This window comes from Ovis aries, chromosome 14 (genome assembly GCF_016772045.2).
Source record: "Ovis aries strain OAR_USU_Benz2616 breed Rambouillet chromosome 14, ARS-UI_Ramb_v3.0, whole genome shotgun sequence".
NCBI classification, from domain to species: domain Eukaryota; kingdom Metazoa; phylum Chordata; class Mammalia; order Artiodactyla; family Bovidae; genus Ovis; species Ovis aries.
Window position 1 is genome coordinate 51,464,948 of NC_056067.1, and position 23,136 is coordinate 51,488,083.

The window sequence follows — 23,136 nt, forward strand, 5'->3', positions numbered from 1 at the left end:
AGGGATCCAAACCAGCTGAGGGGTGTGTGCTGAGTGTCAGATTCCCAATCCCCTACCACCTGCTGCCAAAGCGGGGAGGCACCAGGGAGAGTAATAAGGAGCTCCTTCCCAACCAGGCCCCGGACAGAGAGCCGGTCGTTCTTCCGCAGACCCCAGGACAGGAGTCATCAGGTGGCCCAAAGACCCAGCCTTCAGAGCCAAGTGGAACCAAACCTGAGACAGAAGGCAGGGAGCCTGCTGGGGGTTCTCAGAGACGCGAGCGGGAGGGGCAGCTGCTCCAAGCCAAGTCTCCTTTATTACACTCGTGTGGGTGTGTGTATGCGTGCACATGTGTGTGTGCGTCCATGTCTGTCCACACACATTTCACGCCTGGGGCACCACCCCGTAGAGCTGGTGGGGAAGTAACTTCTGCTTCTCATTGCAACTGTAGATCCAGCGGGGGCGGACGAACACCAGGGAGGGGTTGTCCGTCAGGGCCTGCAAGGGGCGGGGGGCAGTGGGAAGGGTGAGCCAGGAGGGGCTGGGGGATGTGCTGGGGCAGGCTGGGCCTCCCTCTCCTGCCCCTCCAGGACTCACCTCCTCAAAGCTGGGGTCCCACTCCTGCGCGGTGATCACAAACTGGACCCGCTCACTCATGTAGTCCTCAAGCTCCCTGGCGGGGGATGCGAAGAGGCGGAGAATCGGCGCCCCGTCTCTTGACGCCCTCCTCCCCAACCACCCTAGAGGCCGTCCTCTCTTCACCCCCACCCACGTCCCCTGTGGGCCACCCGTGGGTCCCCCACTCCCACGTGCCAGGCTCGCCGTATCCATGAAACCGCCAGCTCCTGCCAGCACCAATCCTTTCAGAAGGGCGGTGAGGAGCCTCATTTTAGACAAGAGGAAGTGGGGGTGAAAGGGTCGGGGACGGGGAGTTTGGGGGTGTGGTGTGGGAAGCTATGCGTCCAGGGCCCTAGCACAGCGAGCAGGGCTGGCACGGAGCTCCACAGCCTGTGTCGACCCTCAGGGTATATCCCTTCTCCATCCTCCCCATGACCTTCCACCCCCCACCTCCTGCCCCTGGAGACTGACCCGTTGAAGGCTGTGACATAGCGGCTGAGTGTCCGCCGCTCGTCTCCTGGGAACTCCCCGTAAAGGAAGAAGCGTTTGCCCTGGAAGAAGTCTGCAGGGGAGAGATGGAGATGGGGCGGGGAGAGCCAACATGAACCCCTGGAGTCCCGGGGTTCCAGCCAGGAGCCACGGGACATTTGCAGACTGGACAAGAAAGCAGGCGCAGTGGCTGGATGGGGTGCGGAATGTCCGTGGACACCCTGACTCAGAAGCCATCCCTGACAAGCAGTGGTTCTAGGCAGGCCTAATGGGGTTTTGTTTTATATTAATGGTAATAGATACAATTACTATTAGTGGCAATGTGTTTCTTAAACCAGGTCAGTCAGTTCCTTCACTTGGTCTAGGCTGGAAACTTCACATCCGGCCACTTCCTCCACTGGCTAGCCCACTCCTGTTAACCAGTGCCTTCTCTGACGCTGACCTTCAGGGTGGCTCTTTGTTCCAGTTTAACATGATTTTCTGTTAAGTTGCCAAGGTCACGTTTGGGGCTTTGGAGGAGGATCAGAGTACATTCCTGCCCATCACTTGTGAGGAACCGGGTGGAAATAGCTTTTTCGGGAGGCCACAGACCCTCGCCTCCACTCAGAGCCTCTGACTGTCCAGCTCTCCTTTCATTCTCTTTCGGCTGCGCCACGCCACATGTGGGACCTTAGCTCCTTGACCAGGGATCAAACCTGAGCCCCCTGCACAAATGAACTGGAGTATCATCCTTTTCACCTAAGATATTTATCTGAAAGTCCCAAAAAAGGTGTCCAGGAAATCTTCGTTGATTTCCAAACAGTTCACCCCCTTTACAGTCATACCGTTCATTCCATACCGTGGAATCTTAACCACTGGACCACCCGGGGAGTCCCTCTCCTTTCATTCTTGACCAGAAGAGGCTCCGATGCCTGCCCCCATGTCTGGGGTGATGGATAGCAAGGCGGGTCCCAACGGAGATCGGCACAGCTGTATTCCCTGAGCCCCACCCCCACCGACAAAGCTGAACCCGGGGGGTGTAGCTGGGGTACCTGCAGATTCTTAAAGCCCCCAGGTCGGTCTTGAAGCCGAGGGAGTGGGAGGCCCCTGTCATCAGGGGGTGAGAAGCTAAACGGGGTCTGGCAAGGGGCTGGGCTGTGAGGGAGGTGGTCACAGTGGAAGTCAGGACGGGACAGACAGGCACGGATGCTGACAGGAAGGGAACAGGCCTGAGAGGATACGGAGGTGGCAGAGGTCAGGGAGGAGGGTGAGGAGCCTGGGAGACAAGTCAGAGTGGGCGGCGGCCATCCCAGGGGGCCTGGGGCAAGTCACCTTAGACAAGTGACAGGGCAAACCCCACCTCAGGAGGGAGGGGTTCCCACCTGGGAGCTCGGGAATCGGCAGGTCGGGAGACTCCGGGGGGCCCTCATGGTCCGTGTTCTCATCTGTGGATCCTGCGTACGGGTCCTCGCCATTCTCCTCCTGACCAGGGGGCTGCCTTTCTTCCTTCTGCTCGGCCACCCTGGAGAGGCCAAGGGTGGGGAAAGAGTGTGCAGATCGGCTTCCCCTCCACCCAAGGCCGGGGCCACCCTAGCCACCCAGCCCCACCCTACCTTCTCAGCTCGTCCTCGGTGTCCCCAGAGTCTTCTGCCCCGTTGTCCCGTCCTTCTGTGAGCAGACACTTAGTCAGCTCGAGGCCCCTACCTCCCAGCCTCACACCTGAGCATAGGTGGGGTGTCTCAACCCCCAACCCAATTGCTCCCCAGATCCAGTTGGGGGTGAGGGGGCGGCCTCCCTCCACCCCCTAGGTCCACTGTCTAGGATCCAGCCCCATCTCGCTGGACCCAGGAGCTCAGACTTGGAACTCCTTCCCCTTTTAGACGAGGGAATCTGGGTCTTCAGCCGCTCTTCCCTCAGACTCTGACCTGACTGCTCCGCCTCAGTGTCGTCATTATCTTCCTGGGCCCCTGGTGAGGCTGGTTTGGTCTCTTCTGGGGTTGGGGGTCTCTGGGGTGAGCTAGGTCCTGCTGCCTGAGGGGGCTTGGCTTTGGTCTGGGGGCGCTGAGGAGGGAGGGTGGGTCAGGGAGGAGGGAAGGGGCAATGAGGGTGTGAGTGTGTGCCCGCAGGAGACAGAAGTAGAGAGTTTGGGGTACCGTGTCCCCCCGACTCCACCCTCCCCCATGCCGGGCAAGGGGCATGGACCTTTCGGGGAGCCTTGGGGGCTTCATTCCCACTGCTGCCGCTGTGAGAGCCCCCCTCGTCCTCGCTGCTCGAGCCTGACCCAGCCATGAGGTACCTGGAGGAGGGATCGGGCCTCAGACCAACAGCAGATGCGTCCTCCAGGGGAGGTGGGGAGGGGGCTTAAGAAGCAGCAGGCGCTTGCATTTACTATCAATAAATAAATCCTCAGGGTGCAGACGTGGTCTCCCTCCTGGTCTACCCCTTCTCCCAGCTCCAGAAGGGCCCCGTGGACCTTCAGCCACCCACACCATTGACCACAGCAACCCCTGGCTTCCCCTCCGAGGGAAGAAATGTCTCATTTCAGAAACAAACAAAAAAAATCAGAAATAATTCTCTCCGGCAAGCATCAAAGTCAGTTTCTCATTAGGAGAATGCCTACTGATCAAGGGAAAAATCTTGAAAGCAAATTTCCTGTGTGCCAGGCACTGCTGTGAACACTTTACAGGTTCAGAATCGCTGAATCCTGAGGCGGGTGCTATTTTCAGCCCCATTTTACAGAAGAGGAAACGGAGGCCCAGAGAGATGAATCAAGTGGCCCCAAATCACAGGGCAGAGTGCGTACGCAGCAGAAGCGAGTGAACCTGCTGGGCATGCTGCCCTGGCCCCCACGTTAAGACCCTTCTGCACGTGATACGGTTGCTTCCAACCTGGTGACGCCCTTTTCGGGAAAGTCACCCTCACTGTAGAACCAGGGCTCGTGGGAAAACTCAGAAGGCTTAAAGTGCTGGGGGCCTTCCCCGGTGGTCCAGGGGCTCAGACTGCTAAAGGAGCCCCACTTCCCAACAGACACCAGGCTGAGCCAGCCTCGGCTCCTCTGCCTCAGCTCAGCCTGGCGAACCTCTTCTCCTTGAGGAACCCTGGCTCACTGCAGTTCTCCCTGTGGGCCCTCCTCCAAAGTATTTCACAATAAGTCTGGCCCCTCATCAAAGTCAGAGGCTCTCGAAAGGAGGGACCGATGTCTGGGGTCCAGCGGTGGGCAGCCCAGCCTGACACCACACAGGGGTTTCAGACGAATGAATGTCAACAGGTCGCAACACTTCATTCTCCGCCCTGAGCCTTTGTGAACGCTGTTTCTCCAGCCTGCAGCCTTTTCCTTTGCTAAGCAGACTTCCCAGAGCCCTCCTGGGACCCCTGAGGATACCCTCCCTCTCCTCCCCATCTCCCAGCCCTGCCCCTCCTCCTCTGGGAAGTCGGCTGACTCCCGAGCTGGCAGGCCACAGCCTGATTTCTCCCCAGATCCCTGGCGCTGCTCGGCACAGGGATGAGGGGCAGGGTCGGGGTGGGGTGTGCGTGTGTAAAGCACACGTGTGCAGAGAGGCCTTACCTCCGCGAGGGCAGCCGCCGCCGCATGCGGTGACAGTCCAGCACCCACTCTTTGCGCACGATTCGGCCTCCGAGGCCAAGGACCTGGCTGTACTTGGGGGTGTTGGCAAAGGCGCAGCTGGTGGGGAGCAGAACGGAGGGCAGACTGAGCGGCAAAGGCCAAGAGACAAGGGGCATGGGAGAGAGACAGAGGGGAGGAGGGAAGAAAAGAAAGAGAACGAGAGGCAGAGGATGCGGAGAGGCGAGGTGACAGAGAGCGAGCAAGACGGAGCAGATGGAAGAAGTCGGAGAAGGCGCAGCGGGGAGTGAGGGGAGGGGACGCCGGCCTACATGAGGTGCGTGCTGTCTGGAGTCCAGTCCGGTCGATACTTGGCCCCCAGCTCAAGGGCCTTGTCCCGGAGCTCCGAGCGGAAGGGGTTCTGGAAGCCACTCAGCACCACCACCACACCCTGGAGGATCTTCCCCAGCTCCTGCGGGCCTGCGCGGGGGGCCTTGGGCTCAGCGCCTTCTCCTCGGAGCTTCTCTGGTGCCGCCCCTCGTGCTGGGGCAGGGGTGGGGGAAGTGGCTGGGGTACGGGGGGGAGCTGGCACTGGGGAAGCCAGACAGTGGATTCAGTTAGAAAATGTAGGGCTACACGCCCACCTCTCCTGTCTCAGACCCAGGAGTTCAGGCTCCCCAGCCCCTCCTCTCTCAGACCCAGGAGTTCAGACCCCCAGGCCCTCTTCCCTCAGACCCAGGATCCCTTGCCCCTCCACACCTGGACCCTCTGTGGGAACAAGGAATCCAGTTTGCTCACATTTGGGTCTTTTGAGGGCAGGTACTGAGGGCTGAGCTGATGGTTTGCTGGGGGTCTTCTTTTCTTCTTGGTTCAAATCCAGCTTCCTCTTGCCTTTGGGGGACTCCTGAGGCTGAGGGGGTGGGTTGTGCTGAGGCCTCCAGCTCCTCTCCTCCTTTTCTGCCCCCCCAGGGTCTGGTGATCTCACCTTGAAGGTGCTGCCTGCTGCCTTGGAGGCTGGGGAGGCTGAGGAGGCGGCACTGGAGGCCTGCAGTGTAGCCGCTGCATAGCTGGGTCCTGCCGGGTCACCGGCTGCCACTGCAGAGGGGGATAGTGGATCCAGGATGAGGGGGCTGGACCCTCAGGCCTTCGGGCTCCTTTCTATCCATGGGTCACAAAGTGTTGTTCCCAAGACCCAGCAGTGACCCAGGGGTCCAGGCCCCAGCCCCCACTCCCTCAGGCCCAGGATCCAGGCCCCCAGCCTTTACTTGCTCAGGACCCAGGCTTTCTGGAATCCTCACCTGGGGGTGTCTTGTTGATACGACTGAAGAAGAGAGCCCCGGGTTTCAGGGAGCTGGCACTCTCATCCTCCTCTTTCACACGGAACTGGCCGAGCTTGGTCACCTTCTAAAGTCCCAAAAGGTCAGTGCAGCGGGAGGGCTGTTGGCAGGTGAGGGTGAAGAGGTGGGGAGAAGGCTCTGGGCAGGGGCAGCGGCAGGCAGAGCTTACCTGGGATGAGGCCTCGGCCTCGTCTTTGTCTGGGGGGCTGTGAAACCGTACAAAACTCAGGCCATAGGGGGCATCCTGGGAGAGGAGAGGTGGGAGTCAGGGAGTCTGGCCAAGGACAAAGGCTTGGCCCCATCCCTTTTGTTGAGAGAAACCCCTTCCTGCCTCTTTCCCTCCAATGGATACACACATCTGGGGAGCTGCCCGGTTGATCATGACAAGAATAATAACCACATGCTGTCACTGAGCCCTAACTTGGGGTCAGGCTTGGCACAAAGCCCTTTATGTGCTCAGCCCTTGAGCCTCAGAGCAACTGGCAAAGGCTGCAGGGTCTAGGCAAATCCACTCTGCCTGCCAATTTTCTGCCCGTGGAATGCGAAGGGGGGCCGTGTGCCACTTCCGTGACTCAGAAATGCTCCCGGCTCTTTCCTCCTCTGCTGGGTGGATGCGGAACCATGAGATGGAAGGAACCTGGATCCCAGGATGGCCGGAAAGGTGAAGTCACCAGCCCGAGATCACAGAGCTAAGGAGTGCAGCAGCCAGGCTCTAAACCAGTGTTCTGACTCCAGATCTCACGATGCTAACTCTGAGGCCCCCGCTCTAAGAAGCCACACGTCTCCCACAAGTCAGCAGATCCCCCTCCCAATTCCCGTGAGACCTTGCAGGTCACCCTTCCCAATCTCCCTCCAGGAAACCAAGATTCCTATATAGGCAGGACGGAAAACCAATTTCAGAGAACGCAGGGGCCTAGCCTCCTTGTAATTCCCCGGGGAGGCGGACTGCCTGGCCCTCCCAGCCCTCAGGGACTCAATATCAGTCTCTCGCCTCTCCCGTGGAACCAAGGACCCCGCTCCCACCCTGGGTACCTTGCTGTAGGGCTGGCTGCAGACAATTTTGACTCGGTCCCAGCGCTTCTCTGCTGCTGCCCGGACGAGCTTGTCAGGCCCAAAGATACGAACGCGGTTGGAGTTTGAGCCACTGCGACTCTCGGCAGGGGACATGAAAGACGAGGTGACCAGAAGGACCTGGGGAAAGGCAGAGTGGCTAAGGTCCAGGCCTGGCTGGTGGCAATGACGCCTCCTAGGGACTGGAAGAGCGCAGGGGCCTGAGCAGAGTCTAAGGGCTCTCCAGATCCAGCTCTACCTCAGCGCTCCTCAAGGCTTCTAGACGCTTCTCTTCTTCCTGGGTGTCCTCTCAGTCCCTCCCTGACACAGGGCCCAGAGGGATCCTTCTCCTCCCAGATCTGAACCGCCCTTCTCTAAATTCTTCCAGAGTCTTCCATATCTGGACATGCAGAGGGCTGCACAGCCTTGGGAACCCTCCCAGATTGGTGGGCTCCCAGCAGAGGATATTTACAATTACTTTTCAGAAATGCACGACTGAGTGAGCAGAAGGGAAGTGTTAGGGCCCAAAGGAACAGCCCAGAAACCAAAGAGATAGAGGAGACACACCCACTATTAATTGACTGTCTCTGGACTTCCCTGGCGGTCCAGAGGCTAAGACTGCATTCCCAATACAGGGGCCTGGGTTCGATCCCTGGTCAGGGAACTGGGTCCCACATACTGTAATGAAGACTGAAGATCTTAGTGTGTCACGACTAAGACCTGGCACAGCCAAATAAATAAATTGATTAATTAAAAAAAATTTTTGACTGTTTCTCAGTTCAGACCCATTTTGAAAAATAAAAAATCAAATAAATAATCAAGGAATATAATGGAGAAAATAAAAAAGAAGAAAAAAATTTTAAAAACTTATACATATATATACATATATAAAATTCCACACTGGTGGCTCAGCTCTGGGATGCTGGGGACATTTCTAATTGCCAGCTGCTCCTTGTCAGCTCCTCCAGCAGGGGGAGCTAGAGAGAGATAGGCTGCAAGGCTGGAGAAGGGAGGCGGATTTTTGCAGATCAGGTGGGCAGCATCTTAGGTGTGCTTTGCTGCCGTTTGTGCAGCAGTTCTTCCAAAGAGGAAGTACGGGGCGGTGCGGGTCGTCGCGCAGGTGGATCCAGGTTGCAGTGTCCCAGGACCTGCAGAACTAGCCTCACCGCACATTCTCAGGCTAAGACCAGAATCAGCTGCAGATCACCCCCTCCTCAGGATCTGAGTTTCAGCCCCAGGGGTTCACCTCCTAGCTTCAACACCCACATTTCAACAATTCCAACCTCTTCCTTTTGTTCCTCCAGCCCTAAGGGTGGTGGCTGCTCCCAGCAGGTGCTTCTGGGTTCTACCTGCGTCTTGTCCTCTTTAGTCCAATACTTAGTTACTAATTCTTTACATTAATTCTCTCTAATTATTTACATTAATTCTCTCTGTTAAACTAACTGGTGTAATTTCGGCCTCCTGCTGGGACCCTGACTGATACAGTGGGTGGCACTGATGTTGGTGTCTGCCTTGTTACTGACTTCAGGTGACACAGAGCCTGATTGAATCAAAGGGTTCTACACGGCAGGAATACTTTGGCCACCTGATAGAAACCGCCAACTCAGTGGAAAAGACCTTGATGCTGGGAAAGACTGAGGGCAAGTGGAGAAGTGGATGACAGAGGATGAGATGGTTGGATGGCATCACCAACTCAATGGACGAGAGTTTGAGCAATCTCTGGGAGACAGTGAAGGACAGGGAAGCCTGGCGTGCTGCAGTCCATAGGGTTGAAAAGAGACGGGATTTAGTGACTGAACAACAACGTGATGTAAGCAGGGAGGATGGGGAGTTCAAAGCGTGAGCTCCAACTCAGGAAGAAAGGCATCTCAGGAGACACCCCTGTGCAGAGAGCTGGACCTTCCTTCCATGAGCAAATTAGGGAGAAACACGTCTGGTGGGGAAAGTTAGTGGGAGCCCTTAGCTCTGGCCAGAGCTCTCTCCCAGCAGAGAAAAGATGAAAAATTATCTCTAGAGACTCCTATCCCCGGATGGGTTTCCCTGGTAGCTCTGACGGTAAGGAATCTGCCTGCAATGTAGGAGGCCTGGGTTCAATCCCCAGGTCGGGAAGATGCCCTGGAGAACAGAATGGCAACCCACTACAGTATTCTTGCCTGAGATCTCTACTCTCAAGGATTTGGAGCAAAAGTCCACACTAGTTATCAGAATGGGAAAACCCAAGTTGAAAATGTAAGTGGTCCCATGTATGTAGTATCACCTGGTGCTGGCTGGAGCAAATCCTCTTTGGAGGAATGTACTTCAAACCAGGCCCTCATAGAACTTCCACCTATATATTACCCAAGAGTGGAATTAACACACACACATACACATACACACACACCATTAGGCATGAGGAAATAGGCTGCCATGATTTAAGGTCAGCAAAAACCACACACTGCAGACTCAGACACACAAGGAGTGCATACATTGATGGGGAAATCCGGAAGGAGTGACAGACTGTATTTTCTTGGGCTCCAAAATCACTGTGGACGGTGACTGAAGCCATGAAACGAAAAGACACTTGCTCCTTGAAAGAAAAGCTATGACAAACCCACACATCGTATTCAAAAGCGAGATATCACTTTGCTGACAAAGGTCTGTATAGTGAAAGCTATGGTTTTTCCAGTAGTCATTAATGAATGTGAGCATTGGACCAAAAAGAAGGCACCCCGCCAAAGAACTGATGCTTTCAAATTGCGGTGCTGGAGAAGGCTCTTGAGAGTCCCTTGGACAGCAAGGAAATCAAACCAGTCAATCCTAAAGGAAACCAACCCTGACTACTCACTGGAGGAACTGAGGCTGAAGCTGAAGCTCCAATACTTTGGCCAGCTGATGGGAAGAGCTGACTCACTAGAAGAGACCCTGATGCTGGGAAAGATTGAGGGCAGGAGGAGAAGGAAGCAACAGAGGACAAGATGGTTGGATGGTATCACCGACTCAATGGACATGAGTTTGAGCAAACTCTGGGAGACAGTGAAGGACAGGGGAGCCTGGTGGGCTGCAGCCCATGGGGTCATGAAGAGACAGACAGGACTTAGCAGCTGAACAACAAAAAATTGGTATTATCAAACACACAACACACAAGTAAGTGTGCAGCTTCCCTGGTGGTCCAGTGGTTAAGAACCTACCTGCCAGTGCAGGGGTCATGGTTTCGATCCCAGGTCTGGGAAGATTCACACGTCTTGGGGCAACTGAGCCCCAGGAGCACAATTACTGAGCCCGTGCACCAGTAGAGTAGACCCCACTCGGTGCAACTAGAGAAAGCCCGCGCACAGCGATGAAGACACAGTGCCGCCAAAACTGATAAATAAATTATAAAATTAAAAAACCAAAAACCTCAAGGGAATAGGAGACTACTGATATACACGTTTCCAGACTCTGCAGACATAAAGCCCTGAGCTGACCATTCCACTTTTCTAGGTAGATAAGAGGTTTACAATAAAGATCCACATGCCAGATTAGATACAGTTTTAGCAAAAAATGCACTAGCTCTTCTTATAATTAAAAAGTGGAATTTTGATCTGAATCTGTTTGCCAAGAAGAAGAGACAACTTTTTTTTTTTTTAATTGCCCCAAAGATGGTTGATTTTATGTAAAATTTTAAACAAGGAGGCCATTAGACTGGGTACTTAGGTAGCTTCAGTAAATCAATCAAAGTTTAAGCAAGAGTTGATGAACTCCAGTCTAAGAAAATAAAATCAACTAATCATGAACAGCCGAGTCCCTTGATTTTCCCAAGTGAGAAAATCGTTTCAGGTCCAGGGAGGTGGGATGGAGTGGGACACGGACTAACACGCATATACTCCTGATACCCTGTCAGGCAGAGATGGCTGATGAGAACCTGCTGCACAGCCCGGGGCGCTGCACTCAGGGCTCTGTGCCGACCTAAATGGGGAGGAAACCCAGGAGTGAGGGGACACGTGTGTACACGCAGCTGATTCACTTTGCTGCCCAGCGGCGACTAAACTAACACAACACTGTAAAGCAACTATACTCTTAAAAAAAAATTAGTTAAAAAAATGTTCAAACTCTAGTCCATTAAACAACTGCTCTGCTCTGCTTTCCTGTTTCTCTCTAAACACCTCTGTCCTAGCCCACCCACAAAGCACCTCTAATCATTTTTCAGTTTTGGCTACCTAGTTTTGGATTCAAGTTGTCTGCTTAAATAAACTCTTTAAACCATAATGTGCCATCAATTTGCCTTTTTGCAACTTATGAAAGCTGTATTTTATTATTATTATTTTTCGTCACACTGCACAGCCTGTGGGATTTTAGTTCCCCAACCAGAGACCGATTGAATCTGGGCCCCTGGTAATGACAGTGGCGTCGTAAATACTGGACCGCCGCGTGTGCATGCTAGCTAAGGGACTTCAGTCATGTCCGACTCTTCGTGATCCTATGGACCGTAGCCTTCAAGTCTCCTCTGTCCGTCCATGGGACTCTCCAGGCAAGAATACTGGAGTGGGTTGCCATGCCCTCCTATCCTAACCACTGGACCACCAGGGAATCCCCTAGAACCTGTAGAATAAGAATGTGTGTTCAAGGAAAACCTCATTGGTTGGAATGCACCTTGTATGATGGAAAAAGTACTTGATAAAATTCAACACATATTCATTTAAAAGACTGGCAGGACCTCACTGGTGGTCCAGTGGCTAGGACTCTGCACTTCCAATGCAAGGAGCCTGGGTTTGATCCCTGGTCAAGGAACTAGATCCTGCATGCCGCATATGACTGGGAGCTGACTGTGGCTCAGACCATGAACCCCTTATTGCCAAATTCAGACTTGAATTGAAGAAAGTAGGGAAAACCACTAGACCATTCAGGTATGACCTAAATCAAATCCCTTATGATTATACAGTGGAAGTGGGAAATAGATTTAAGGGACCAGATCTGATAGATAGAGTGCCTGATGTACTATGGACTGAGGTTCATGACATTGTACAGGAGACAGGGATCAAGACCATCCCCATGGAAAAGAAATGCAAAAAAGCAATATGGCTGTCTGAGGAGGCCTTACAAATAGCTGTGAAAAGAAGAGAGGCGAAAAGCAAAGGAGAAAAGGAAAGATATAAGCATCTGAATGCAGAGTTCCAAAGAATACCAAGAAGAGATAAGAAAGCCTTCTTCAGCGATCAATGTAAAGAAATAGAGGAAAACAACAGAATGGGAAAGACTAGAGATCTCTTTAAGAAAATTAGAGATGCCAAGGGAACATTTCATGCAAAGATGGGCTCGATAAAGGACAGAAATGGTCTGGACCTAACAGAAGCAGAAGATATTAAGAAGAGGTGGCAAGAATACACAGAAGAACTGTACAAAAAAGATCTTCACAACCCAGATAATCACGATGGTGTAATCACTCACCTAGAGCCAGACATCCTGGAATGTGAAGTCAAGTGGGCCTTAGAAAGCATCACTACGAACAAAGCTAGTGGAGGTGATAGAATTCCAGTGGAGCTATTTCAAATCCTGAAAGATGATGCCATGAAAGTGCTGCACTCAATATGCCAGCAAATTTGGAAAATTCCACAGTGGCCAAAGGACTGGGAAAGGTCAGTTTTCATTCCAATCCCAAAGAAAGGCAATGCCAAACAATGCTCAAACTACCGCACAATTGCACTCATCTCACATGCTAGTAAAGTAATGCTCAAAATTCTCCAAGCCAGGCTTCAGCAATACGTGAACCGTGAACTTCCAGATGTTCAAGCTGGTTTTAGAAAAGGCAGAGGAACCAGAGATCAAATTGCCAACGTCCGCTGGATCATGGAAAAAGCAAGAGAGTTCCAGAAACACATCTATTTCTGCTTTCTCGACTATGCCAAAGCCTTTGACTGTGTGGATCACAATAAACTGTGGAAAATTCTGAAAGAGATGGGCATACCAGACCACCTGACCTGCCTCTTGAGAAACCTATATGCAGGTAAGGAAGCAACAGTTAGAACTGGACATGGAACATCAGACTGGTTCCAAATAGGAAAAGGAGTATGTCAAGGCTGTATATCGTCACCCTGCTTATTTAACTTATATGCAGAGTACATCATGAGAAATGCTGGGCTGGAAGAAGCACAAGCTGGAATCAAGATTGCCGGGAGAAATATCAATAACCTCAGACATGCAGATGACACCACCCTTATGGCAGAAAGTGAACTAAAAAGCCTCCTGATGAAAGTGAAAGAGGAGAATGAAAAAGTTGGCTTAAAGCTCAACATTCAGAAAACAGAGATCATGGCATCTGGTCCCATGACTTCATGGGAAATAGATGGGGAAACAGTGGAAACAGTGTCAGACTTTATTTTTGGGGGCTACAAAATCACTGCAGATGGTGACTGCAGCCATGAAATTAAAAGACGCCTACTCCTTGGAAGAAAAGTTATGACCAACCTAGATAGCATATTGAAAAGCAGAGACATTACTTTGCCAACAAAGGTCTGTCTAGTCAAGGCTATGGTTTCTCCAGTGGTCATGTATGGATGTGAGAGTTGGACTGTGAAGAAAGCTGAGTGCCGAAGAATTGATGCTTTTGAACTGTGGTGTTGGAGAAGACTCTGGAGAGTCCCTTGGACTGCAAGGAGATCCAACCAGTCCATTCTGAAGGAGATCAGCCCTGGGATTTCTTTGGAAGGAATGATGCTAAAGGTGTAGCTCCAGTACTTTAGGCATGTCATGTGAAGAGTTGACTCATTGGAAAAGACTCTGATGCTGGGAGGGATTGAGGGTAGGAGGAGAAGGGGACGACCGAGGATGAGATGGCTGGATGGCATCACGGACTCGATGGACATGAGTCTGAGTGAACTCCGGGAGTTGGTGATGGACAGGGAGGCCTGGCGTGCTGCAATTCACGGGATCACAAAGAGTCAGACACAACTGAGTAACTGAACTGAACTGAAGACCTGGCCCAGCGAAATAAAGAAAGACTGGCAACATCAAGTGTAATAACGGTGTGGAGCTCATATACTGCTGAAGGGAATGTAAAATGGAATAAACCACTCTGGAAAACTATCCATTTCTAATCAGGCTGGAGAAGGAAATGGCAGCCCACTCCAGCATTCTTGTCTGGAAAATCCCATGACAGAGGAGCCTAGCAGGCCACAGTCCATAGGGTAGCAAGAGTTCAGACAAGACTTTAGTGACTAAACCACCACAATACTAGAAACTCTAGTTTGGGCTTCCCTGGTGGCTCAGACGGTAAAGTGTCTGTCTGCAATGCAGGAGACCGGCTTCGATCCCTGGGTCGGGAAGATCCCCTGGAGAAGGAAATGGCAGCCCACTCCAGTATTCTTGCCTGGAAAATCCGATGGACTGCGGAGCCTGGTAGGCTACCGTCCATGGGGTCACAAAGAGTCGGACACGACTGAGCGACTTCACTTTCACTTTTCTAAAAAGGTTAAAACAGAGATCTACCTGAAGACACTGCAATTCAACTCTTTTAAGTATTTACCCCAAAGAGATCTCTATACAGAGGCTTGTACGAGAAGGTTCTCAGCAGCTGTGTTCATAATAACCAAAAAGTGGCGGGGAGTTCCCTGGCGCTCTAGTGTTGAGAGGACTTTGCACTCTCACTCCCTTGCACTTTGACTGCTGGGGTCTGCGTTCAATCCCTCCTTGGAGAACTAAGATCCTGAAAGCCTCGAGGTGCGGACAAAAACAGCCACCAAAAAGTGGCAACAGTCCAGAGGCCCATCAACAAGAGAATGGAGGAACACGTTGAGATCTCCGCTTCCAGTGAAGCTTCTCAGCAACAAGGTGGAACAGACCGCTAACGCACACACAGTATGTTAGACCCTCAAAAACCAGTGTAGAGTAAAAGAAGCCAGCCACACACACAGCCACACACACGCTGAAAACCGCATACTGTAACACCATTCATATGTAATTCTAGGAAAGGCAAAACTAGTCTGTAGTGACAGAAAAGGGGTAGTGCTGGCCTGAGCTGAGGGTGACCCCAAGTGACAAGAGGGAGCTTGCAGGGAGGCCAGTGATGCTCTATGTCATTTTTTTTCCTTTTTTTGGGGCCACACTCCAAAGTATGTGGGACCTTAGTTCCCCTACCAGGGATCAAACCCAGGACTTCCACATTGGAAGGCAGAGCCTGAACCACTGAACACCAGGGAAGTCCAGTGTTTTATGCTTCGATCTGGGGGATGGTTACCCAGGTATATGCAACTGTCAGAACAATGGCCTGTGCGTTTTACTACACGCAAAACATACCTCAATTAAAAACAACTTCTCACTGCGAGGAAAACACCATTTCTTGTAGAAAACAGATTCATTCACTTACAATTATAAACTCTTTTCCACAATATGTTTATTTTTCACCAAAACATTTGGCTGACTCACCAGCTGGCTCACTATCATCTCCCCAGTCCTGCTTGCATTAATTCAACTGGTTTTTAAAAAAGGGATTGGGTCAACATTTAAAATATTTGTAATACAGCAAGAGACTCGTACACATCTGTCACAAATCAAATAGCTCACAGAGGCGCCCCAAGCAATTTGGAATGTCAATTTTCCGGGACATCTTGAAGTTCTGGGACCAGATAAAAGCAGTTTTGCTCTCAAGCAGGGAAAGGGAAAGTGTTAGTTGCTCGGTCCTGTCCGACTCTCTGTGACCCCATGGACTGTAGCCCGCCAGGCTCCTCTGTCCATGGGATTTTCCAGGCAGGAATACTGGCAGTGGGTTGCCATGCCCTCCTTCAGGGGATCTTCTTGACCCAGGGATTGAACCTGGGTCTCCTGCATTGCAGGCAGATTCTTTACCACTGAGCCCCCTGGGAAGCCCAAGAATACTGGAGTGGGCTGCCATGCCCTCCTCCAGGGGATCTTCTTGACCCAGGGACTGAACGTGGGCCTCCTGCATTGCAGGAGGATTCTTTACCAGCTGAGCCACTAAGACGCCCGAGTCGTAAAACACAGAGGTGCCTTCTGTTCTTTCTGCAACTGTGATGCTGTTTCGGCACACAGCTTATCACCTGGGTCAGCTCTTCATCTCTTCGAGTCCTGGGCTCCTCTGAAGGGCTGAGGTGGCCCAGGGGCTAGGAAACCCTGGGGCAGCAATGGGGGCATCTGGGCAGGGATCAGCAGGGGGCCCACCTCAAGGCCCAGCTCACCTCATAGTCCTGCTCCCCGGCCCCTCCGGCCGAGCTGCCCACCAGCACCTCCACGAAGGCCGAGCCGTCATTCCCGATGTCCACGCTGTGGATCTGTTCCTCCTTCTCCAACTGCAGGGGAGACAAGGCCCAGGTCAGTGCTGCTCTGCCCTGTGCCCCACCTGGCTTCCTTGAGGGACCTCAGAAGACAGACGACCCCCATCTGGGCCACCTCGTCTCGTTGCCAAGTGAACTCGGTAACAGAGGGGGCAGGGCGGCAGGCTGCCACCGTGTCCCCTGTACACAGCACAGGATGTGGAGTCAGAGTTGGAAAACAGACACTGACCGATTGCCTACGCCCCGGCACCCACGTTCCTGGCACCACCAGACTCTGCCTAACCGGCTTCTAACCCGGCGCTCTAACCACGGAGCTCTCCTTGGCGGCGCTATACAGACAAAGGGCACACCTGCCCGCAATCACACAGGATCCCATGGATGCTCCCTGAGGGTAGGGGCCTGGTCTGGTTTGGCTCACCACGGACTCTGGGTTTGAGTCCCATCTCTGCCACTCCCTAGCTATAGGGCCTTGTCAATTCAGCTCTTGGAGCCTCAGTTTCCTCATCTGTAAAGTGGGGATGATCACCCTATGTAGGATAATGCACATAAATACCACGCTCACAGGGCATGGCATGCAGCAGGCACCCTGTGGCTACCAGTCAGGAAGTGTTATTAGCCACCACTCAATGATTATTTGCTGAAAGAAGGAAAGAGCTGAATTTCCCTGGTGGCTCGGGGGATAAGAGTCCGCCTGCCAGTGCAGGGGACAGGGGTTTGACCCCTGGTTCGGGAAGATTCCACAGGCCACCGAGCAACTTAGCCCACGAGCCAGAACTACTGAGCCTGTGCTCTAGAGCCTTTGAGCTGCAACTACTGACCCACGTGCCGTAACTACGGAAGCCTGTGTCCCGTGCTCCGGAACAGAAGCCACTGCACTGAGAAGCCCACAACTGCAATCAGAGGTGGCCCCTGCTCAACGCAACTAGAGGAAGCCCACGCTAAAACAACGAGGACCCGGCACGGCCAAAAATAAGAACTGGCCGCAGGAAGTCTTCCCCCAAAGTCTCTGACAGTCCCGTCTGACGTAAACACATAGAAAGTCATGTGGGGGTGGAAGGCAGCTGCGGGGGTAGAAGGCAGCTGCAGGGGCTGAAGCAATCTCCTACTTTCCATCCTGGGGCTTTTATTATGATGATTTATTTATCTGGCTAACTCGGGTCTCAGTTGCGACACTGGGGATCTTTGTTGCAGGATCCTTTGTTTGGATGACTGAGCTTAGTTACCCCAGGCATGTGGGATCTTAGATCCCTGACTAGGGATCACACCTGAAGCCCCTGTATTGCAAGAAGGATTCTTAACCACTGGACCACCTGGAAAGTTTCTGGGGTTGTTTGATTTGGCTCACAGCATGACAAGTGACTGTGACCCCCAAAGGTTCCTAGTCCGCCACCCCACACAGCCAGGAACATCCGATGACCCTATCTGCAATGTCACCTCCCAGCCGGGAGGTGGCCTGGAGACTCTGCTGGCACACTGCTACAGACAAGAAGGTCCCCACAGCGGAGCAAGGAGCCTGGGCTTGTGAGGAGACCAGCCCGAGTCCAAATCTAGCCCTGCCAGTGCCAAGCTGTGCAGCCCTGGGTGACATAAAACCTCTCTGAGCGGCAGTTTCCTCATGAGTGAAGGGGGGGCTCCGCGCTTCTGAAAGGAGCTGACGGGACGCAGAATGCTAACCATCGCAATGCACAGCCACTGCGGCGGCGCCCAAGTGTAAACAGTGCGGCAGACCTGTAACTCCTGTAAGACCGCCGACACCTCTGGGAGCCGGGGACTATCTTTATCTCCATTTCACAGGCGAGCCACTGAGACAGGAAGCAGCTGTGTAACTTCCCAGAGGTCACGAGGCTGGGCTAAAGCCAGTGACAGCTGGGCTGCATTCCTTCTAGACGTTCTGGGGGAGAATCATTCCCTCATCTTGTCTGAGCTTCTAGAGCCCCCTGCCCTCCTGGGCGGTGGCCCCTTCCTCCAGCTCCAGAGCCAGCAGTGGCACCACTCCAGCCTCTGCTTCCATGCCCACAGCTCCTCTCTGGTTCTCCAGTCGCCCTCCTTCCCTGATAAGGACCCTTGTGATGACACTGCTTCCCCCCAAATCATCCAGGCCCATCTCCCCTCCTCGAGATCCTTACACGGACTTCCCTGGTGGTGCAGTGGCTAAGACTCTGCCCTCCCAATGCAGAGGGCTTGGGTTTGAACCCTGGTCGGGGAACCTGATCCCACAAGCTGCCGCTAAGAGTTCACATGCTCCACCTAAAGGATTGCGCACACCACAAGGAAGACGGAAGATCCCGCATGCCCCAGCTAAGACTCAATGCCGCCCAGGTAAGTATTTTTAAAAATCCTCACAAAGTCCCCTTCTCCACGTAAAGGACACGTGCACAGGTTCTGGGGATTAGGATGCAGACAACTTTTGTGCGTGTGCGCACTCAGTTGGCCAGTCATGTCCAGCTCTTTGCCACCCCAGGGACTGGAGCCCACTGGGCTGCTCTGTCCATACAACATTCCTGGCAAGAATACTGGAGCAGGTTGCTCTTTCCTTCTCCAGGGGATCTTCCCAGTCCAGGGATGGAACCTGTTTCCTGCATCAGCAGGCAGATTCTTCACCACTGAGTCACCAGCGAAGGCTGTGACACCTCTAGGGGCCGCTATTCTGTCTACCACGCTGAGCAAAGCTCTTCCTGGGCCGGGCATCACTGAATCCTCACCACCACACTGGGAGGGAGGGTCTGTTAACTCCCCCAGCCTTACAGATGGGGAAACCCAGATGCAGGCAGGAAAATCAATGGCTCACGTGTCACACACAGGTAATGCCTGGCACAGAAATTCAGACCAACTGCCAGACTACACGCCACCAGTGCTCCCCAACTCCACCATTTCAATCCTTCTGGTAAAACCTCAACATCTTGGGACTTCCTTGGTGGTCCAGGGGCTGAGACTCCACATTCCCAAGAGAGGGGACCCAAGTTCTATCCCTGGTCAGGGAACTAGATCCCACATCCCACAACTAAAGGATACTGCACGCCACCACTAAGACCCAACTCAGCCAAATAAATAAATGAATGTATATATTTTTAAAGTCAAAACACTCCTTGCCCCTGCCTCCTCTCCCACTGGAGACACTCCTCCTTCCTCCTGACTGTGTAATATCCTCCCCAGCACTCGTCATCTGACATACGTTTGACTTATTGGTCTGTCCGTCTTTCCTTGCAAATATCCAATCTCCACAGGTCACATATGTGTCTTGTGATGTCTGCGGCACCGTGTGCCTGCAACAGCGCTGGGCCTACAGAAGGTGCTGTGATGCAGCAAGGAACAAATGAATCCACCCACTCTCAAGTCTCCGGGGCCTGTCTCTGTGCTGACAACTCCTACAGCTCTGTCTCCGGCTCCAGGCCCAATTCCTACCTGTCCCTTGGAAACTGTTCCTCGTGTATCCCACGGCAAAGCTGGCATCCCAACCAGCTGGCCCCCCCGCTCTAAGGCTGCCCCCCTGCTCTAAGTCCTGCATTTTCCTGACAGTTGTCAAGCCCCCATCGGTCTCCCAGGCCAGAGAAGCCTGAGCCTCCGCTGGCTCCTCTGGCTCTCTCACTCCCCACTTCCTGTCTTTCTTGCCCCCACTCCAACAGCGGTGCAGAATTAAACAGGATGCTCTTGATCATAAAGAGCCCAGCAAGACCATCCAGTAACACACACGTGAATCCCCCCTTGACACACACGCCTGCGTGCTGACATGGCACTTCTGCAAACACTATGTCACCGGATTTTCACGGTGACCCTGGGCGCCCAGCACATTATCCTCCAAGAACAGGTGAGAAGACAGCTTCTGAGACATGAAACTATTTGCCTGAGGTCACAGCGAGAGTAAGAGAGGGAGATGGGGACTTGAATTCCACCTGAGATTAACTTGTCAGCCACCTGCATCTCTCTCTCAGTTGAGAATACTGCCTCTAGGCAAATGTATACTCTCTCTGGGCCTAGTTTCTGCATCATACAGGGGATAATAATAGATTTGAGGTGATGGGATTTTTATGAGGATTCAATGAACTAACCCATATGAGGCATTTAGAATGGTAACTGGCAGGGTTTTGTTTTTTTTTTCTGAGGTGGGGAGCATTTTCCCAAGTTGGGCATTGAACCTGGGCCTTGTGGCATGGAGTGGAATCCTAACCACTGGCCCACCAGGCTATTCCCAAACAGTTGTATCTGTGAATAAACTCTTAGCTCTCATTATTCTGACTATACTACCTTAGGGAACTATGAAATATTAAAAGTTCAAAAATCATTCACAAAATCCTGTGACTTTGTGTATAATTCTTGGGAGAAGAATTCTTAGCTTCTCTCTAATTTGCAAAAAGGTCTATGAACCAAAACATTTTCAGAACCACTGGGTAAGACAGACAATAATAAATTTAACACAATCCGGCAGGCCTTGCCCAGCATCCCTCCCCAAACACCCTTACATTGGAGGGATGAATGTGGCCAAAATCCAGAAGTGGAGGACTTCCCTGGTGGTCCAGTGGTTAAGAATCCGTGCCGCCAACGGGGCAGGGGGCTGGGGGCAGGTTCAATCCCTGGCTGAGGAACTAACGCCCCAAAGTGTCATGTGGTGTGGCCAAAAATTAAAAATAAAAAAGACAGAGACTTCTCAGGAGATCCAGGAGCTACAACTCCATGCTCCCAATGCAGGGTGCCCAGGTTCCCAACCCTGGCCAGCTAACTAGATCCCACATGCTGCAACTAAGACCCAACACAGCCAAATATGAATAAATATAAAAAACAAAGTTAAGTCAACATATAGACACAAAGAAGAAAGAGATGGCTAGAGCACCCACACTGGGTTCAACTCGCAGCACTGCCATGCATGAGGGGTGATAACAGCTCCACCACCATTCGACTCCTTGGAGAGCCAGATCACGCAGGGTAACACCCAGGCAGCCCTGGGAACTCACTAGCTCGCTTCTCCTACCAGTTCCTTGTGCCTGATGGGAAAAGCCTGTTGGGAAGTCTGTCACCATCCTGGGTCAAACTGCCCTTTTCCCTTTGCTGCCTCCAACTTCACCAACACGTACCACAGCACTCTGCATTCCACGATGGCCACTAGGCTGGCCACTTCACTTTGGCCCTTCCTAGGCCTCAGTTTCTCCATCTTTAAAATGAGGTTGATTGGCTTAGATATGAGACACCTTCCAGTCCTAAGCCCAGGGCCTTGAGAAGGCAGAATGCGTGGCAATGGTTTACTCTCTTCCAACTGAGGATAAGGCTCTGAAAAGAGCAGCAACCTACCTGGACCACACACGGATTCATTCCTGGCCTAGTCCTTGCCTCACCTCTCTCCTCTGCTAAGGGCACAGGGACCACACTGCTTATTGTCCAGGTGAGGTGGTGGGGACCAAAGAGAAAGTGCCTCAGCTCACTGCCAGTTAACTCCAGAGTAGAGTGTGGACCCTGGACCTACAGATTTCTATTAAGGAGATGGAGGGAGGGGGACTTCTCTGGGGGCCCAGAGGTTAAGACTCTGAGCTTCCAAAGCAAGGGGCTCCAGTTCTGTTCATGGTCAGAGAACTAATATCCCACATACCACCCAGCAGAGAGGGGGAAAAAAAAGATGGCGGGGGCTGGGGGTGGGGGGAGGTGGCAGCTGGCAGAATCACCTGGAGCACCACAGAGATGGTCTTCTCACCCGCCTTGGCTGCTCGCCATTTACGGTAAGTGTCTGCCTTGAGAAGGTTTTCTGCACAGTAGGTCTGGAGAGAAGAGTAGAAAAGGAAACGTTAGGGTTCAGAGGTGAGGGCTATGTCCCCAGCTCTCAGATTAGTCTGAGAGTTCTCTCAAGCCATCTGACATCACCCAGGTTTCAGTTTCCTTATCAATCCCCCCACACTCTGGGGTTTGAGGAAGAATGGATACATGGATATGTATGTCTGAGTCCCTTTGCTGTTCACCTGAAACTATCCCAACATTGTTATCTGTCTATACCCCAATACAAAACCTTCTAGTGTTAAAATAATAAATCCCTCCACACTCTACCTGGAGTCCCCTCCAACATTTCCCCCTAGAAATTCACCTCTGCTCCTTCCCAGGAAGCAAAGCACCCTACTTTTCTCTCAGCAAATTTCTCGATCCCACATCTCTCCAAAATTCCCTATGGCCTCCCAGAAATTCTCCCATGACCCTCCTAGAATTACACAAAGTCCCCTTTGTGAAAGGAAAACCAAAATGAAGTCCGCATTGCTAAAAGTGTTCTCAAAGATTGACCGGGGGGCTACGGAGGAATTCTGACCAAGCGGGTCGCAGCTACAGTGGAATCTGACCTTTTGACCACTTATTGTATTCACACAGGCATCCAGAATATGTGCCAGAAACTCAAGGTACTTATCAGACCCTTACCCTCCGGTAACTCAGAACAGCGTCTTCTTTAAAGCCAAATACTTCTTTCCGTGTATCACAACCAATTAGAATTCTCTCCACACGACTGTAATAACCTGCGACCTCTGTCCTCATAAGCGCCTGATTCCCGCTGCCAACACTCCGTTCAACGGAATCTGTCTCCCAAACTGCAATTCGTAAGAACCCCAAGCTCTTTCTTGGCACCCCGCATACGGATTATTTTTCAACACCTCTGAGACTCCAGAAGTTCCAGAGCCCGCTGACGAATTCCTTCACTTCTTCCACCCTCCCCCACGCCAGTCCCTCACCGAGTCCTGGCTACTGCAGGACACCACATGGCGGAGGCGGATCTCCGGCATGTCAACGTCGAGAGGGCTTCGCCCGACCCAAAAGATGCACGAAGGTCTGAGTTTCGGGGGCTCACAGGGGGTGCGCCCCGTGCGGCCTTCACTGCGCAAGCGCACGAGGCTCGGGCCTTTCAAACCGCGGCGCGCCG

At 52.6% G+C, this 23,136-nt stretch overlaps 1 protein-coding gene across 7 annotated transcripts; it reads right to left on the minus strand.

Annotated features, from left to right (window-relative positions):
• Positions 1 to 276: 276 nt before the first annotated feature.
• Positions 277 to 23,100, minus strand: XRCC1 (X-ray repair cross complementing 1). Of its 7 annotated transcripts, none has more exons than XM_042232098.1 (17): positions 22,949 to 23,100; positions 21,905 to 21,997; positions 16,161 to 16,271; positions 6,997 to 7,155; positions 6,134 to 6,208; positions 5,926 to 6,031; positions 5,613 to 5,722; positions 5,426 to 5,537; positions 4,960 to 5,218; positions 4,631 to 4,747; positions 3,268 to 3,361; positions 2,991 to 3,126; positions 2,679 to 2,730; positions 2,448 to 2,587; positions 1,069 to 1,159; positions 577 to 652; positions 277 to 477 (listed from the first exon to the last, which is right to left on the minus strand). In XM_042232098.1, the coding sequence occupies exons 1-17, from the start codon at positions 22,997 to 22,999 to the stop codon at positions 364 to 366; spliced, it is 1,896 nt and encodes a 631-aa protein (XP_042088032.1). In that variant the 5' UTR covers positions 23,000 to 23,100; the 3' UTR covers positions 277 to 363. The 7 variants fall into 7 exon arrangements, with proteins under 7 accessions (XP_042088032.1, XP_027834214.2, XP_027834212.2 ...); XM_027978413.2 differs by having other exon boundaries at positions 2,679 to 2,733; XM_027978411.2 differs by having other exon boundaries at positions 2,679 to 2,733; positions 22,641 to 23,100.
• Between the last annotated feature and the right edge of the window lie 36 nt (positions 23,101 to 23,136).